The 18,368-nt window shown below is 38.2% G+C and overlaps 1 protein-coding gene across 1 annotated transcript in view; it reads left to right on the top strand.

Annotated features, from left to right (window-relative positions):
- The window catches only part of ANK3 (ankyrin 3), a 197,366-nt gene that overhangs the window by 72,351 nt on the left and 106,647 nt on the right, over positions 1-18,368 (top strand). The window contains exons 8-11 of the mRNA XM_085229413.1: positions 4,319-4,417; positions 11,434-11,532; positions 15,720-15,917; positions 17,840-17,938. Of these exons, the coding sequence (XP_085085539.1) occupies positions 4,319-4,417; positions 11,434-11,532; positions 15,720-15,917; positions 17,840-17,938 (495 nt within the window). The remainder of the gene's footprint in view (positions 1-4,318; positions 4,418-11,433; positions 11,533-15,719; positions 15,918-17,839; positions 17,939-18,368) is intronic.

The following is an 18,368-nucleotide window of genomic DNA, read 5'->3' as shown; positions in this document are numbered from 1 at the left end:
TTTGATGGAAGAAAAATACAATCCCATAGCATATCATACCTCTGTCCATTTTTAGTTTACTGCATATTTTTTCTAAATTTCTAGATATTTCTGTTGCTGATTTGTAACAGTAAGGGATAACGTGGGCTGCTGTGGTGAGCTGTGATGGATGGTGGCAAATGTCAGTGGGAACTTGGTGGTCTCATTTCAGATGGGAAATGGAGGTGGTTTTTGCTCAGCATAGGATAGCTTTAATATTTTTTTAAATTTTCTTATGAAACTGTAGATAGATGCAGCTGAAAGAGCTTAGTGTCTCCTCTCATGAGCAACAAGCAGAAGCTGCCAAAGAAGAAAAACAGATCTCTTTTCACCCATCCTATTTATACCTCCACAGGAAGGCACAGGGCCTGTGTGAGAGCACAGCAGCAAGCAGTGCATGGAGGTAAAGGCAAAATAGCTGTGCACGATGTTGTGAGGTTTAGAAAGAAAATGCCTGCATGTAATCCATCACACTTCAATTTGTATGTGCTTTCAGAATACTTTGAATCATGTACTCCATGACACCTGCCAAAGGGGAGAGGAAAGACCATGTGCTACTTAATAGCATTTATTGTATAGTTTTAGGTTGTTATTCTCGTAAGTTATATTTTATATTCCTTGCAGAATCTTTTTTTTTTTTTTTTTTAACTCAAATTGGATGGCAGGGGATCTCACTGGCGAGGGATTTTCATGAGACATTATGCAATGTTTGATATTTCAGCAGTGAGAGCAAGGAAGGGGAAGTGCTCTGACAGACTTCTAGATCTGAACTGCATCTTTTTATGGCAACTTCTTGAAGGGATTTCATCTTTTTTACTGCAGGAAAACATCTTAAAAAGTTTCCTGATTTACTATACTTTCTTGAGAACAAAGGGAGAAATTTATAGAAGATCAAACAGATAAAAATAAACTGAAAAGGCAGCAGATACTGTTGATTTACTGAAGAATTCAGAACCTTACATTTGGTGACTATATTGTTTGCTGATACCACAGTTTTAGTGTTAATAATCTATACCGAAGCTGTGCATATTATGAAGCCTTTTTGTTTTATCTCTATTTTCTTGTGACAAGAACAAACAACTGGGGTTTGAATTGCTTGCTTTCCTTTTTCTATCATCAGAAACATTAATGATGTTGATGTCAGAGGTTTGTTCTCATGTCAGTTGATGTTCTTAATTGTCGTAGATGTGTGCTGAGATGGGATGGGGCAGTACATGTAGTGCATCTAGCCGTGATTCCTCAAGCCTCAGCTAAGCCCAGTATTGACCAAAGACAAGTTGCTTACCCTAAACTTCAGTGGGCGGTTGTACAGATATTCACATAATGTTTTCCTTCATCTGTGCAGGGCTCAGGACTCTTGGCAACCCAAATTATTACTTCATATTGTTTGCTACCTGTGAAAGCTCAAGTTAGCTAAATGTCAAAGTTAAATTCTGAATGGAAAATTGGCCCATCTTTTTTTTTTTTTTTTTTTTTTAACATTGATTTTCCCATAATATTTTTCACAGCTAATAAGGCTGAGCAGGGCCAAGTAAGCTTCTTCTCCTTTATCTCTTAATTCCTTTCATGAACTTCTTGAGTAGGTTAATAGAGTGTGGAAAAAAAACCCTAGAGAGTGAGTAAATACTGCTTCTGCAGCTCTCTTTTTCCAGCAAAAAGGAACTGACTTTGTTCATAAGGACAGATATTTCACTGGGTGTACAGTGTTCCATTTCCTTGATTCCTGTTCAAATCGTTATTTCCCAATAGCTGTGTGTTTTTTGCTTTTCCTAACAAACTGTGACTAAAGTGAATGTACCTGTCTCTTTCTAATGTGAACGCACAGTCTTTTCTAAACCAAATGTAACTCAGGATTTCAAGGCTTTAGAGATATTTAATGTATATGCCTTTTGTAAACACAGTCTATCAAATGGAGGGAAGGAGGCTTGCTGGCTCCAGCTTGTACAAGTGAGCTTGGTGCTTATTAGGTGCTGGAGAATTTCACCATGTTCCCAGCCAGGATGCTTGACCCTTGCCAGAAGATGAGACCAACTGTGGAGGTCATTTGTACTAACCTGAGATGTGAAGGAAATGAACAGGACTCCTTTTTGACTATGAAAATAAGTATTATTTTTCCCCTCTGTTGCAAACCAACAGTGTAACCTAACCCTCAGCTTCTGAGTGGAAGTCCTCTCTTTTGGAGATGAGGTGCTTATCTGCCAGTGCTTACCCATTCAATCTAGAATCAACTGTCTTTCATTTAAGGCAATAGACAATTTAAAAGATTGGGCTGGTGAAGAGTTAGATCCAAAGAGCATGTTCTTGTGTGGTTATTTTCTCCCGTACCACACTAATTTGATTTAGTTCAGTGTCAAATGAGAACCACATATTTATCTGTGTTACTCCTGTCTTTTGTAATGCCTTCACCTTCCTCTTCTATTTCTTTGATGCTTAGAAAAGACATTTCTTCTACTCTCTACTTAATATAGCAAATTATTTGTAGAAATTATTTTGCCATGTTAACAGGGCACTGAAGTCTATTAGGCTGAGTTAGTCTTTTTGTCCATCAACCCCAGCAAGCAGAAAAAACCGGTCCTCACTCTAAATTACCTGCAGTACTCCCTTACTTGAAGATATGAGAGTTATTCCTCCTCTACTGTTTTTTATTGGGAAAGTACAATTTGTCATCTTCTCCCTCTGACCTTGGTAACATCTTTCCTCCTGGGAAGAGGGGAAAAGTATAAAGTATCTCAACATAATTGTCTTCTTTTTTTTCTGCTCTCTTTGTGGCTGATACACTAATATGTTGACCCCGTATTGTATCTGAATTTAACTCCCAGTGAGATAGAATCACTTATTTTTTCAAAACCAACTCACAAATTGCATGTTATGCAGTCTCAGATTTACATTCCTGAGAAGGTTAGGCATAGCATACTTCTTGTTTAATGTGTTAATTGTCTCTGCATTTTATTTCACTTTTTAAAGAAATTGGAAACTACTCTGACATAGTAGCTGTGATGCTCTAATGATTCGTACTGGAGAAAGCAGTTCTGTCATTTCCTCTTGCTAAAGTGTATTTTACCTCTGTGGCAATATTAATTCACACTGTCTAGTAGCTGTGGGCTAGCTTCATAGGGAAACTGCAAGTAAGTAAATAAAAATAGAGCATATTGGATTGGTACTCAGCATCATTATTAAGCTGTGAGTCAACTTGTCACATCTGTGAGATTTTTTCTGGTAGTGGCTTTCTCTCATTTCACTCACCTGCAGTTTTGAGGAAGTGCTGTTTAACGCTCTGTTGGCCAGGTAAGACATTTGTACAGCTCTCCAGCTAGTCAAGGTAATGGGTGCCTTTCCAATTCAGTCAGCCAGAGGACACATGCTCACTAAAATTCACTGCTTTCTGCTCAGTCAGGGGGAAGCCAGCTTTACATAGCCAGCTGTTTGGGCTGCTCCTTGAACAGGGCTGCATAGAAAAGTGTTCTTTATAATTGTTTGTCTCCATACTGTAGCTGCATGCTCTATTTAAGTTCTTTTATATCCACTTAGCTCCATATGATCAAATATATCCAGGATGCATCCTTCATACACCAACAGATAAAGGATTCATCAGAGCATAAAGAAATGTCCTAGCTACATCTTGTTAAAAAGCATGTTTGTGCGTGCACGCATCAGTTATGTAACTGCCCTCAATGTGCAGCTCAGCTACATTCTGCTGTCTTGTGGGGCATCACTGGGGAACCACACATGAGCCTACTAGAAGGGGAAGTATTTGGTCAGGTAGATGAAATGAGTGATGGAACTGTGATATAAAGCTGCTTAAGAGGCTTTCAGAGTTTGCTGATAAAAATAAATGACATGGGCATCTTGTTGTTTATGATTGAGACCTCCAAATGAAATGCTTTTTTTTTTTTTTTTAAATCTTCATAGCTCCTAACTGACAAATGAAGTTTTGATGTATTAATTCCTTTTGTTATATGTTCAGAAACAAGCATAGGTGAAGAAAATTGCTAGGGTTTATAAAGTAAAACTGATGATATTTAGGTCTTGTACAGAAACTGAGAAATGGGGCACAATCATGATGTCTTGTTATAATTCCAATCACAACTTAAACATTTCTCTTAATAATGTGAAAGGTGATGTTAGGCCATTATTTCATGTGTGGAGAAACTCAGCTTTCACTTTCTGTAATACTGTCAGGTAAATAAAGTCATGGTATCCCTCAGCAAAGCTGGCATAATTCATTCTGTGAGCAAACTGATCGTAGAGTTCCTGAAAGACATGTAGATTTATGTTCATGTTTTGTTCTCTTCTTCCACAGAATGATATCACACCATTACATGTTGCATCGAAGAGGGGAAATGCAAATATGGTCAAACTCCTACTTGATCGAGGAGCTAAAATTGATGCCAAAACAAGGGTAAGCTTCAGCACAAATACTGCAAGTGACCGTATGGAGTTCTTGCTTCTGACCTGAAAGCTGCTGTACAACCTAAATCATTCAACTTCCTGGCAGGCTACCGTAACTATACTGCATTTCTTCCTTACAAAATGATTGCAGTAGGATGCTAACAATTTACGTCTCTTAAAACGATGTGAAACACCTGCATGGCAAAGTTCAGAACGAACTATTTTCTGTGTTCTCAGAGAACTAAGTTAAATGATGTTTTGATTTAGCTGGGGTAGAAATGGTTACACAGGAAAATACTAAAACCTGAGAATTTAGTTCAGATCTTTCAGAACTTGAATATTAAAAGAATAAATTTCAACTGCAGTGCGTTTGCCAGTGGTGAATCTCACCACCTCTTGCAGAGCTGTGTGACAGTTCAGCTTCTGCCTGACTTGGTGCTTAACTGCTGGCTTGGATTTGTGAGTAAATGTGCCAGGTGTAGTGACAGTTTCCATCCAGATGGTGCCTGACTTGAGTTGCTGAGTGTCCTAGAAGGTCAATGCAGACGGTTATATCTAATTGTTGTTGTTAAAACCCAATCAAACCAGTTTAGGTCTGTTTTATTTACTTACACAGTCGTCAAAAGAAAAGCTCAGAAGTTGTGAAGTAAACCTTAGCACTAGTGCTGCGGGCTGTCACAGCAGTCTTTGCAACATGCTCCTGTACATGTGGGGCAGTCTTCATGGTGTTGTGTACCTTTGGAACAATTGTAATTTCCTTGAAATGTTAGCTTGACATGTATCTGTCTTTCATTTTTAGTTTTTCTGTATAATTTCCACCAGAAAAAAAAATCATGAACAAATCAAGAATACAAACTAAGAATATCTTTTTTTGCACTTATTGCTGTATGCACAAATTTCTGTTTGGTTTTCTAGGCTTTCAGCAGTCTCTGAGATTTTCAGTAGTCTTTGTTGAGATGCGTTCTTATTTTTTATTTTTGTAACAAATTCAGAAACTGGGTCAGCTCCTTTTCTCTTCACTCTATTCACACTTTTTTTTTCCCCACTTTTTCTGCTTTACCTTTAGAAGCAATTCATGATTTCTTTGTAAGATGCATCTGTTTTTTATAACGGGGGGGTATGGAAGGGATAACTTGTACACAGTGGGAGGTTCTTGCTCCTGATGTTAGAGAGAAACACTATCTCAAGAAGGCCTAAGGAACAGCCTGCATAAAATCTTTGGTCCTATGCAGTGTGAACAGGGTGAACTAACTTGCATGGAATTGAGTCTTAACAGACTGCCATACAGATTCATTCTCTTGTCAGGACACAGTACCCCATGTCTATAACAACTGTTATTTTCTTTTCTTGTTACTTCCCTTTGCTTTCTACCTTTGTATGTCAAAATGACAGGGTAGCTAGCACTTGATCAGAATTTGACTTTTTTTCCTGTGCTGCAGGCTCTGTGTCTCACCCTTGATTTTTCTGCTGTGATAGTTTCTTAGAAGCACTTTTCTCCCTCAGGGTAGTATTGGCTCCTGGGTTTGCTTTGTGTGTAGGGATACGACCATTCTTTTTGAGTAACCTCCTTCACACTCTCTCTCTTTCTCTCTCTCTCTCTCTCGTCCTCCATTGTTTAAAAAAGCAGTCAGACTTGAGGCATGTTTCAAACACTTTTAACATCAGCCATTCCATGATTCTGTGATTTCTTTCTTCTGGATTGAAATATCAGTCTCCTACCTGCCACACTGGGGGCTGCTGGGTTTAGAGGGCGAGTGTGCATGTCCTATGTAGGGGGAGCCCATTTTGATGATGTGACAGATGTGCATTTGTAACATGGGAAGGGATTCTTTGTTTCCTCTCTACAAGCATTTATTTAGCTCATTGCAGCCAGAAAGTTGGGGACCACTATTTTAAATAGTTGAAGTCAGACTTGTTCTTTTCCTGTAGTTACAAAAACATGATCTGTTACATTTTCTGTGTCACAGACCCAGGGTCAGACATTAGGATAATTTATGTAACTAAAAATATGGGCTGTGATGGAAACAGGATCTAGGAAGAGGACGGAAGCATTAACAGCTTTGTAGTCTGGCAGAGCTTCACAATGAGGGAAGAGTGCAGTTCTGGAAGATTTCGTGGCTTGGTGGTTTTTGTTGTTATTTTGTTCTGTTTTTGTTCCTTTCCTTTTCTGGTTTCACCTAGAGAATTCTCCAAATACTCCTCCCATATATCAAAAGGGATATGTGTAACTTCTCCTGCTTGGGCCATATGTATGTTGCACTTCTCTGGCATCACCAGAGGCATCATTTTCTGCTAGTTAGTGACGAATTGGAAGCTTTGCTTTGCTTCCAGCAGCACCAACACATCCTGGGAAGGGTTTACCAGCCCCTGATCTGGGCAGCAAGGGGCTCTACCAGGGAGATCTGAAAAGGGAAGAGAGTCATTGGAGTAGATCAGAAGGGATTTACAAGTCAGTAGGAGAAGCAAGAGAAGGCTGAGAGTAGTGCAATACTAGAGTAGAAAAGAACTCTATTTCAGCACAGAGTGCATGACTTTTTCAATAATTATGATTAATTGCTGTGAACCATTATACTACATGCTACTGTTAAAGTTCTCTTGCTGTTCCTACCTGACCCAGTGTTTTTTCCCAAGGCAGAACAATCAAGATGTGTCAATTTTGCAGACATTTCACTTTTTTTCTTAAGCACTCCCCTTTTTTTTAGTGTCTCAGGTTGAGAATGGTCTTACAAAAATACAGGATGACAAAAGCTGCAGTCATATCCCTTTATAGCAGTATGACCACTACTATACATATTGAAAGGCAACAAGCTGCCAAGGCTGTGTTTTCTGACTGTCAAATCATGTCCATCAGTGGGATGCTCAGTCTGAGCCCAGCCTCAAAGTGCTCTGCGAGAGGCAGGGGCAGGTGCTGAAAGAGCGTGCAACTTCACACAGGAATGGGATTTGCACATAAAAAATAAGCAAGGCTTCTCTTTTATAAGTTTATAGATGTTTATAAAGCTTTATAAAGTAGGTGTGACCTCTTCTTTAAGTGAAGCAGAGTTCTGTAGTTTTTTTTCTGGGGGATGGGGGCCTGCTTTGATTAAAATAATCTTTCTTGGATACTATTTAATGCAAATGTTGATTATGGAGCACAAAAGGCCTCCTTAAGGGTGAACTACAATGTTACTGTACCCATATGAAAGGACAACAGTACTTGAAAACAGCTTGTTTCTCTTGCTCAGAGGCAGGAATTCCCAGCCCTTTGCTTCTCCTTATCAGATCTGTAACTGACCTTTACAGGACTTTGCAGAAGATACCATCCTGTGATGCTGAACACATGCCAACAAGGCTGGGATTTATTTCTCTTAAATGGGACAAATTTAGCTATTCAGCTGTCATTTTGTGATGTGCCCACAGTCCATTCTCTGGAATTGGTACTGGAAATGTTCTCCATGTATGTTGGCTTTTATTTTTCACAAACATACCCATTTTATAGATAAATTCACATCAAGTCTTTCCTGAGCATTAAATTAAGTTGGGGTAATGAATTCTTTTCCTTAGTCATGTTTTCTGCTGGCAGATGGTCCTGGAGACTGCAGTGCTGAGGTACTGCATAACAGGTTAACGTGAAGGACTAAGTCCTTATCCTGTTAAAATTATTGTAAAAGACATCCATGGCCTCAAGGTTTCACTGTATTCATTAGGAATAGGATTTGATGAGCACCACAGACGTTGTGCACCTTTGAACTGCAGTTAAGAGTTCAGATAATGTATGAGCATATGAAGTTATTTCAAAAAATGATCTTGCATCCATTTTGTGACTCAGCCATCTTTTTTTCTTTAGTTCACACTTACTTTGTCTTGTTTATTTTAATCAGTTGCTTCTCTTCCAGCTGTCCTTTTTTTTTTTTGTGTGTGTGTGTGTGTGTGTGTGTGTGCGTGTAATGTCTAGCAGCTGGCACTTGGGGTTTTGTACTTAATTCTTTAGTGTACTCCTCAATAACTAGCCATGCAAAGCCTGAACTGTGCCCTGCTTTAGTCTGCCCTTGGCAGCTTTTTCTAACTCTGGTGTTTAACTAACTTTCAAGCAAAGACCTGCTAATGCCTGATGTAACATGTTTACTGAATGTTGCCCTAATTATTTTTTCTCTATCTTCCAGAAAAGACTTTAAAAATAGTGTAATTAGAGAGGCTGATCAAATTAGCTTGATTTTCTTTGGCTGCCTAATACTGCATATGCCAAAGTGAATTTGTCTGAAGCAGGCACTGAGCACAATTTAGCTTGGATTAACAGTAAGTCTGTAATCTTCATTTTAGTGATTTTACAGCTAAACAACAGGCTAGCACTCATATCTGTATGAGAACATGTGAGATACACTCTTTTAAGATACATCAGATCATACATAAGCTGCTCCAGAAAAGCCTCCTGCTTAAAGATTAAAAATAATGAGAAGAATAGCACTGACTTGGCAGTGTATTTTGCATGTGTAAGCAGAGCAAAGCTCATTTGTTGCCCTGCTGCACTGTTGACTCTTTGCAGTAGCACTGATGAAAAGAAAAGTTTGTGTGATTTAGGGTGTGTAGAGGCCATGCTGGGCAGAAGCACCTGCTAAGAAGCTCACCATGCTGGAATAGGGATGATAAATCCTAGAGACAGCAGTAATTTGTTCAGTGCTTATGGGAAAGAAGCCTGTATCCGAGCAGAATCTCTCCTATTGTCCTCCTCGCTTTTGCTGGAGATGCTCTTGGGCTCACTGGAGGGATAGATAATACAAATGATATGATTTGTTATGTCAGTGTATACTTAGAGAGTCTTTAATCTGCAGATTATTGTCATAATCGTTTGTAATGGTTTTTCAGAGCCATTGCAGACTATCATATTAAGAAAAGGTGGCTTCTTAACTCATGTGGTGCATTTTATGCTTTGCATAGTGTAGTCTATATCAAGCATAAGTAAGCAATTAGAAAATCTCCTGACAAAATCAGCAGTCTTGCTGACTTCAGAGCAGTGTCTTCTAATCTCAGATTTTATGTAAATATATATTTATATATATGTAAGTGTTGTGTGTTGTACATCATTCTGTGGCCTGTTTCAGATTGACTCCGAATTTCTTTACTTCTTCTTAGGGCCATATAGCAATTTATTATTCTGGGTGAATAGTTGGTTCATTTTCAGAGTACCAAAAACCCTTTGCAGCTGACTGAGCTGTCTCAAAGCATATTTGCCTTTTCTCATGGGAGCCCTGACATTCTCATAAGAATAGCTTCAGATACGGTGTCCCAACAAGAACCTACATTGCACTGCAATGTTATGTCATGCCGTGTGATATATCTGCTGTTGAGACTGCTGTGTGACTGGCCAGGCATGACTGCCTGCCACCTCCTGCGTTGCCTTGTCAGCTGCAGGAAGCAGCTGTGGGCCCAGCACAACAACACAGTTGTGGCTCTGTGCTCTGGGGAACATTGGCACAATTCAGGATGCTCTATTCAGCTTACGGAGGTGAGCAAATGCATCTTATTCTCTGTGGTCTTGGTATAATCTGAGAAATGAGCTGAACAGTGTTCGTCTTGCATGAATAAATAGCTCCTGAGTCGCGTTCAAGTTAAGTGTCATCCAAAAATTTTTCCTTTACCTGCATCAGAATTGTATTGTCTTAAGTAATAGGAAGTGTACAGTTAGAGCCACATTAGATTTAAATGAGAACTGCAGAAAAATTAAATCCGAAGAATTTCTGCTGCTGAATTTCAAAAGCTTCTTAGGAGAGGGCAAAAAGCAGGAGAGCATAAGACTCTAAAAAACAGTACCTCCGTCCCTCCAGCTGCCTTCTACACTTCATTAGTTTTAAACTAATAACGTAACATTATTATATGGAGAAAATACATAGAAGGAGGTAATTTAGGAGTATTTTCTACCATACAGAGTGTGTGTAAATTGACAAGCACAGGTTATGTGATAAGAAATTAGATAATCCTTTATATAAAAATGTTTACTTTAGGCAGTATGAAGTATTTTTAAGAGTGGTGAAAGACACTGGAGAGAGGCCCCTTCCTTTATGATCTGTGCTTGAAAAATAAGTAAATGCTTACTTTGCTCCTTGTTAGTTATAAGGGCTTCTCCTTTGGTGAAAATGTAATGCAGTTGCTGTATAACAGTATCTTCTGCAAATTTGGTTTGCTTGTAACAAATGAAAGATTTGCTTTTACTAATTAAAAAAACATACATTTTTCTTCCCAAATTTTCTCAAAGCCATGACATTACTATTTGCAATAACCATTATGACATATGGTGTTGAAAAACTCCATGTGACTTTACTCACAGTTACTCGAGGCATGTGTGCTGTCTTTCATCATAGCACCCATTATGGAAAACAGAGTACTTGAGTGTTTTAAACAGGATACAAGACAAAGAATAATCAGATTAACTTGGAATAACTTTAATGTTAAAAAACTGTCTTTGTCTTAATTGAGGAATGTATTTCTAGCATGGTGAAAACTATTATTAAGAAAACTATTTTGAAAGAGGTACTGAGAGTAGACCGTGATCCTGGATCAGACATTCAGCTGGAAGTTGCACAGTTATGGTTTATGCTACAAGAAACAGGAGTTAATCCAGCATACTTTTACCACCTGAGGTTAAGATGGTTTTCTCATCTGCTGTACACCTGTCAAAATCAATGTAATAAAATCAAACTCAATAAGAAAGATTTTTTTTTTTAATATAAGTAATATCCATTTGCTTTGATGCATACTGACTGACCCAGTTTTCTTAAAGACGTGCAATCAAAAAGTACCTACTGTACAATCTTTCTTAATGCATGTAAAGTAGAAAAGCCCACTGTATCATTTACATATTTAGAAAATGGGACCAAAATGTACTCTGTACATTTAAATAAATGGGTTCAACTCTTCAGATGTGCAAGATCAGCACCCGGCAGAAAACAGTTTCTTTAGACATTGCAGGTTTTTTAGTAAAAGTGCAAAAAAAAAACCCACCAAACTTTACTGTGTCTGAATGTAATAGATTATAATGCTTGTGTCCCCCAGGATGGGTTGACCCCCCTCCACTGTGGAGCAAGAAGCGGCCATGAACAAGTTGTAGAAATGCTGCTGGATCGTGGTGCTCCTATTCTTTCCAAAACAAAGGTAACTGATACTGTTCTATTTTCTGCTGGGATAGTCCTTGTACTTTTTTGAAACTGTAATTCTGCATGATACTGTATTTAAGAGCTTGATAATAACTTCCCTGTTTCATAGCTATTTAAAGTACCTGTGTGGGAGCTCTCCAAAGTGGATGCCATATGTAGCACACGTCTGCATATCTAAAATATGTTAAATCAAGATGCACAAGAAAAGGTTTTTCTGCCGACCAAAAAGGCATGTATGGTAACCCCAACACTTAGAATAACAGTAGCTAGAAAATGTCTGTATCCTGGAATAAATACATGGTGATTACAGTATATTTTCAGCTTGCACTGAATTATCCTCAGGCTAGGAAACAGACAAGGGATATAAATAGAGTAATATCTCTTTGCAGGTAACAGCTTATATTTCATTAGGAACTGGAGTGATTACCAGTTTTTTCACTTTCTTTCTCTCTGCAGTTTGTCACACAAAGTTCTTCATGGGAATTTCACATCACTCCTCTAGAATGTGTGCAGATTGCTTTAGACCCATGGGTTAGCATTAAAGCACAAGCTTGCAAGAACTCTTCTTCTGGTGATCTGTGCTGCAGCTATTGCTGGTTTGAAATCTCAGTGCAGTAGTCTTGTTTGTAGCACAACACATTCCATGACTTTACCATCCAAAGACTGACAGCTGAATTGTGCAGTTTTTTGACGTTCTTTCCCAAGATACGTTCCTCCACCTTTTGACTCTCAAGTCTGTAAGCAACATGTCATGTTTCCTTCTGTTATTTCTCCTCTCTTCTGTCATCCTGCCCTATTCTGTCTCAGCATCCTTCTATATTCTGCTTTTCTACTCTCTCTTCTTTTTTTCTTTTTTTCTCCCCTTCTCTGAACTATATTTAGCTTTCTGTTTGGGGAGGCTGTGACACCAGCTTGCTTCTGCTCACTGAGTCACTGGCAAGTGCTGTCGTGGTTAATCTGACAGACAGGATCCACCCGTCCTCTGCATGCTGAGTTTCCATGGACTCCAGGAACCCAGACTTAGAAGCTCCTCAAGCAGAAGGAGGCAGCATGTTGCTTTCCAGGGCATATCCCCTTGTTTCAGCCACACTGAGTCTAGAGCTTGTAGTCCAGGCAGTCAGAATTTTCCACGCTCTCTGTTAGCTCATTTAATTGAAGGAGAAAGCATAAAGCCCATTTCCTTGGTTTTCGCTGTCTTAAATGAAACCTGCTCTTATGGAGCTATGTTTCTTTGCCACACGGATTTTGCATGCCAGGTGTTATCCTGAAGCTTAACCTGCCATTCAAGGTCTGTGGGCTTTGAATTTGTTCTTCCTCTGAGGAGATTCACACTGTGTGGCCCAAAGTTCATTAGCTGAAATCAGACAGGTGAGAACATAGGTTGGTGCGTTTGAAATAGCACAGTGCTGGAAGATGCGCTTTGGACATTGAACTGCAGAGGCGTATTTGGACACCTGCAGTAAAATGACGGCTCCTCACCGGAGAAGGGTTAACTATGTTACATATTAAAAATGAGCAGAAGAAAGTGCAGAACTTCCTGAACTATTCTCTGATGTGTAAATTCTGCTGTTTTCAGAAAGTAATCTAAGAAGTTTCTACATCTGAATGACATTAATGAAGCCATTCATTGGCACTAAACTATGATACAGTCATCTCGTAAAACTCATAATTCCGTTCTCTTCAAATAGAACACATCTTTGAAAGAATTGGAGCGTCTCAAAGTTTTCTCCTATCAAATGAAATTATTTAAGGGGAATTACTAGACTGCAGTTTGATCACTTTTTCCCTGTTAAAAGATGATTAAGGATAGCAAAGCTCCTTTTTCCACACTGGAATAACCTTAGGTTTATCTTCTGGGCAGGTAGCGACCTACTAGTTTATCCTGAGTTTTCCAAGAGCAAAAGGAACCTGAATTGTAGCCCTGAGTATGGCCCTGATTTGCTGTGTGAGATGTACCATATCTGTGTGTCAGCTTCCATCTTCACTTCTTTAATAGGCTTGTTTAGCTTTTTTTTTTCCTTTTTTTTTTTTTTTTTTTGGTCTTTATTTCAGAGTCAATAGCTTTCCCTGATTAAAGTACTTCAGCACGGCTACAAATTATGCTGTGTATCACTGATACGTTTCTTTGCCCACTTGGGCATTTGACGCTCTGTTTGATCTCTCTAGTCCTGTTCTGATTTTTTTTTTCTTTATGTCTTTTTTAAGGTATCATTTGGCCATAGATCTCTTTCATTCCTATTAAACTTCACCTTTAAATATTTTCTTGTTAATCTGCATAAAAGCATCATATAACTATTATATAGTGGCTCCAACTTGGAATACCAAATCACTTCTTACAAACATTGTCTCACATCACGGATGTGATGATGTGATGCAGGATAAAGGTGTTATATGTAATGTTTTTGTTTTATAAATGGGAAGACAAAGACATTCAAATTTTAAACTGCAACAGAATTATGAGCAAATATTTTTTGTCATAATATAAGACAACAATCCTTTATCTTTATTGATGCCTTTAACATCCAGTCTTGTCTCTTGCTCTTTTGCATAAAGTCTAACTATTTTCTCATCCACAACAGATTTTTTTATCAAGCATCTTGAAGTACAGCAGCTCTGCTTTTTCCCTTCTATTTCATCACTTTCAGCCTTCTCCTTACAACTCTTTCCTGTGAGGAAGTTTGATGCCATCTACTCAATTTCTTAGTCCATTAATATGTGACGTTTACTGGCTCTTGAATGAATGACACTTTTCACCCGGAGAGTTTTTTCTTTTAACAGTAAAACAGAACACCATATAAACTTCCATAATTTCTCGCTAACACCTAAAAAGGTGACAAGGAGGTGGGAAATTAATGTGATTTTTATTTTTCCAATCTTATTTAATTACATTTAAATTGCAATGCTAGTATCTAGCTGTCATGTATATAATTGCTGTAGTAACCTTTGGGAATAGGAAAGAGGTTTGTCCTAGCCAACATAAATCAAGCCCATCTTATTTGAAAGATAGAACTGTGCCCAAGAATCTCTGCTTTTCAGCACTGAACAAAACTGCTTTCAAACTAGGACAGCATTAGCCTGCTTATTTTCACTAACCTTCTCCCATGTCACTTTAAAAAAAAACATTTCACTGTGTATTACCACCTTTATTTTGAAAGTTTGTTACTACTGTTATGATATTGCCAGGGGAGGGGAGAGGAAAGAGCTCTTGTTTCAGAAAGCCTGAGATCTCCGCAGTTTTACACTGCAGCTTTGCCTTTGCTAACCATGGTCACATGAGGGCACTGCATCTGAGAGCAAGAGTTTTATTTTCTACATGATAGCAAACAGTGTACTGGCAGTCACTTATAGATTATATAGTGTTACATGTTACTTCCTGAACTTGAATCTAGTTTCAGCATCAGAAGGACTGAGTAAAAACTATGGGAATTCTGGGAATTATTTCTCTTGTGTTTAATGTCTTTTAATGTGGAAAAGTGAAGTAGGCATCAGCTTGTTGATTAGCTGTTATAAGCAGTGCAAGCAGCAAGTCTTGATTTAGTTCCCAAATATGAATCTTTCAGGCATTTCCCTGATTAAATAGAGCCTTGTCAACTTCTGGTAGGTCACATCATAGTGGTCACATTCAAATTATTTTTTTTTGCACATGCTGTTGTAAAAAATGAAGAATGATCTCCACAGATGTGTAAGGTATGTGTACAACCAAATTCAGGGATATGCTAGGGGACGGATGAGGGAAGATTGTAGTAATCAGTGAGTGATGCTCTGCTTCTGCCTGGCATTTACAGGCTGTATTACAACAAGGAGTTTAATGCAGCTTTTCAAAACACCAGATGTGCTGGGTAGGGTATTAAAAGTCACTAAGCACTATTCTTCACATAACTTAGTTAACTCTAGCAACTTACCTGAGCTAGGTTAGCTGAAATAAGCTAAGCTTTCATAGCATTGCTGTTATAGCTACTTTTTCAAGTGGAGCTGTCTATATACTCTCACCAGACACGTTCCAAATTCCACAAGGCTTTTATCAGACTAAGAACCTTCACTACTACATTCGATGTGCCCAGTTGATTTTGGGTGCTCTATGGGCATGCGAAATCCTTCATACAACACACTCTGTAAGGACAAGATTAGAGTTTCGATTCTCTGAGCATCCTGTAACCCATCAGCACTGGGTCTTTTTGTTTGCAGAATGGTTTGTCTCCATTGCACATGGCAACGCAAGGAGATCATCTAAACTGTGTTCAGCTCCTGATTCAGCACAACGTGCCTGTGGATGATGTCACTAATGACTATTTGACTGCGCTGCATGTTGCCGCCCACTGTGGCCACTACAAAGTTGCCAAGGTTCTCTTGGACAAGAAAGCTAATCCTAATGCCAAAGCACTGGTGAGTACACAGCGGGTTACTATTCACAGCTAAACATTCTTCCAAAGTTGCTGTGAGATTTATTTGAGAGTTATTTTCTGCCTGCTGATGGTTGACAGCAAGGCTGTGTTGTATTACTACAGCGCAAGAGAGGATGCTTGGGGTTCAAAGTATTAATAATGTGTTTCGTGCAATCAGAGCAGACTTTTGCTTACGGATGGTCAACAGTCATTTATCTATTTTTAGTGTAACTGGAGCACTTTTGCCTTCTGGTAGCTTGTTGCAATTCTGAATAGATTAAGCAGCTGCAGATGTAACTGCTGTAGTTTTTAGTGCAGAGAGAATTCTCATTTTCTGTACATTCATAAAGAAAACAAGCACTTTCAACCTTTAAAATTAGGGGAATTTTTATTTGCTCTCAAAGATGTGAAATGTTAAAAGTAAGAATGAGTTGCCTAAGCAATATTTGTGGTATTTTGTAATTATAGCAATGGAGCCATAAGCATTTTTACTTCAAAACCACTTCAGCACTAAAACCTGGTAGTGTAATTAAACTGCATGCAAACTGAATTCCTTATTTTTTAAAAAATATATACTTGCAGTCTTTCAAATGTTTTTCTTTTTTTTTTAATGGGTTTTCAAAAACTGTTCTAAAAAACTTTGCTTCTGAAATTAATCCCTGTAACGTTATATGAGCTCCTGAAATCCTCAAAAGCTGGTGGGATTGACTCTATCTTGAGAACAGCACAGGCTCCAAAGATTTGCTCATCTCAGCTTCTCTGTTTACTGTATCAGATGAATCTGTCCTTGATGTATTTGGTCAACCTATTATGATATACAAGTTTTGCTCTATATAACAGGCAAGTGGGGAAGATTGTGGTGCAGTAATATTTATTTTAACATTATGTAATAATCAAAGCATCATCAGTTTTAATTTTTCAGAGTTGCTGGCAGTGGCCTCTGATTAATCTTGTAACATAGCCACAGGTTTCTATTTCCTTCTATTCTGTCCTCATCTCCACTGAGGATGATTAACTAGAAGGGTGCCGTATAATGCAGTATGTGAAATTCAGGCTTACCCTTCCCTGAAACACATCTGAGCTTACCCTGGATGTTGTCCACTATTAAGGAGCAGATTTGAGAGCTGCTCACGCTCTGCTGGAACAGACAATTGCACTGACCTCACGTTACAAAGGCATATGATAGTCTTTACTGTATGGCAGGTAACAGAGCTATTTTTTAGCAGATCTGAACTGTTTTCAGAATTGTTTTTTTGTAGGCTTTCCTGATGAGTATACAGAACGGCATCAGCATTCAGTGCACTGATGTTGATGTTGGTCTTGGATGCTCTGCACAGCTTATTTTCCTGTTCTACTTGTTCTGCTATATCACTTTGTGCCAAATAAGATGGTTATTTAAAATGTTCCCATTGCTATGTATGCAATTAATTTAATGGAACAGACAAAAAATTGTAATTGTAGTGAAGTGTAGTAAAGTGGCATGTAATTAATGAAAGAAGAAATAATAGTAAGGTAGCTTAGAAAAGGATCTAAATGCTAAAGCTTGTAAACTTAAGAGTGTTCTTATTCATCAGCAGTTCTGACAAGTCTCAAATAAAACAAGAGGGATGAAAAGAGGGAGCACAAAAAAGAAGTGAATAAGCTTAAGCAAAAATGAAAATTTTAGAAGTTTTATGTAAATGAGAATAGATTTTTTAATTAGAATGGGCAATATATGTCATAATAAAAAGTGGTTGTATAAGATAGGTCTTTTTCTTTCTTCTGTAGAAGATTTTTCTCTTTTACACGAACAGTTTAGGGAAGCCAAAACAAATCTGGGAGGAGTTTTGTTATCACGGAGGAATGCTTTGTGTGACTTCCATACCCAGGTTTGCCTTTTAATATGTACAAAGTATCAAAAAATGTGTTCTTTCTCGTTTGCAGAATGGTTTCACACCTCTGCACATTGCATGCAAGAAGAACAGGATAAAAGTGATGGAACTTCTTCTGAAGCATGGTGCATCAATTCAAGCTGTGACTGAGGTGAGAAGTGGTCTTTTCACTTTTGTCTGTGTTTTTTTCCCAAAAAATTCATTGCATCTGTATTGATTAATATTTGAGTATTTCTGATGATCATGTGTCACTCAAATCAGCAATGATTTTCAGTTAGATAATAAAAGATCATGAAATTGGATAATCATTTGCCCTAATGGATCAGAATACCCAAAGAATTCAGTGGTTCACTTTGGGAAGACAGTGGGGATAACAAGTGACACATAACTGGTAAAATTTTAAGGATGATCATTTCTGTCTATTTCTGTCTGTAATTAAATGTGTAGATGACATTCACACTGCTGATCAGGGTAAAGACTGCTTCATTCAAGACTTAATTCTAAAGGTGATTTAATTCACAGACCTTAGTTTGACTTTCCACACAGAAATGTTATTTGGCCACCATCGCAGGTCATCTCAA

Source organism: Meleagris gallopavo, chromosome 8, assembly GCF_905368555.1.
Source record: "Meleagris gallopavo chromosome 8, MGAL_WU_HG_1.1, whole genome shotgun sequence".
Classification (NCBI taxonomy): domain Eukaryota; kingdom Metazoa; phylum Chordata; class Aves; order Galliformes; family Phasianidae; genus Meleagris; species Meleagris gallopavo.
The sequence above is the reverse complement of the archived record's forward strand: the minus strand, read 5'-3'. Positions and strand labels throughout refer to the sequence as shown.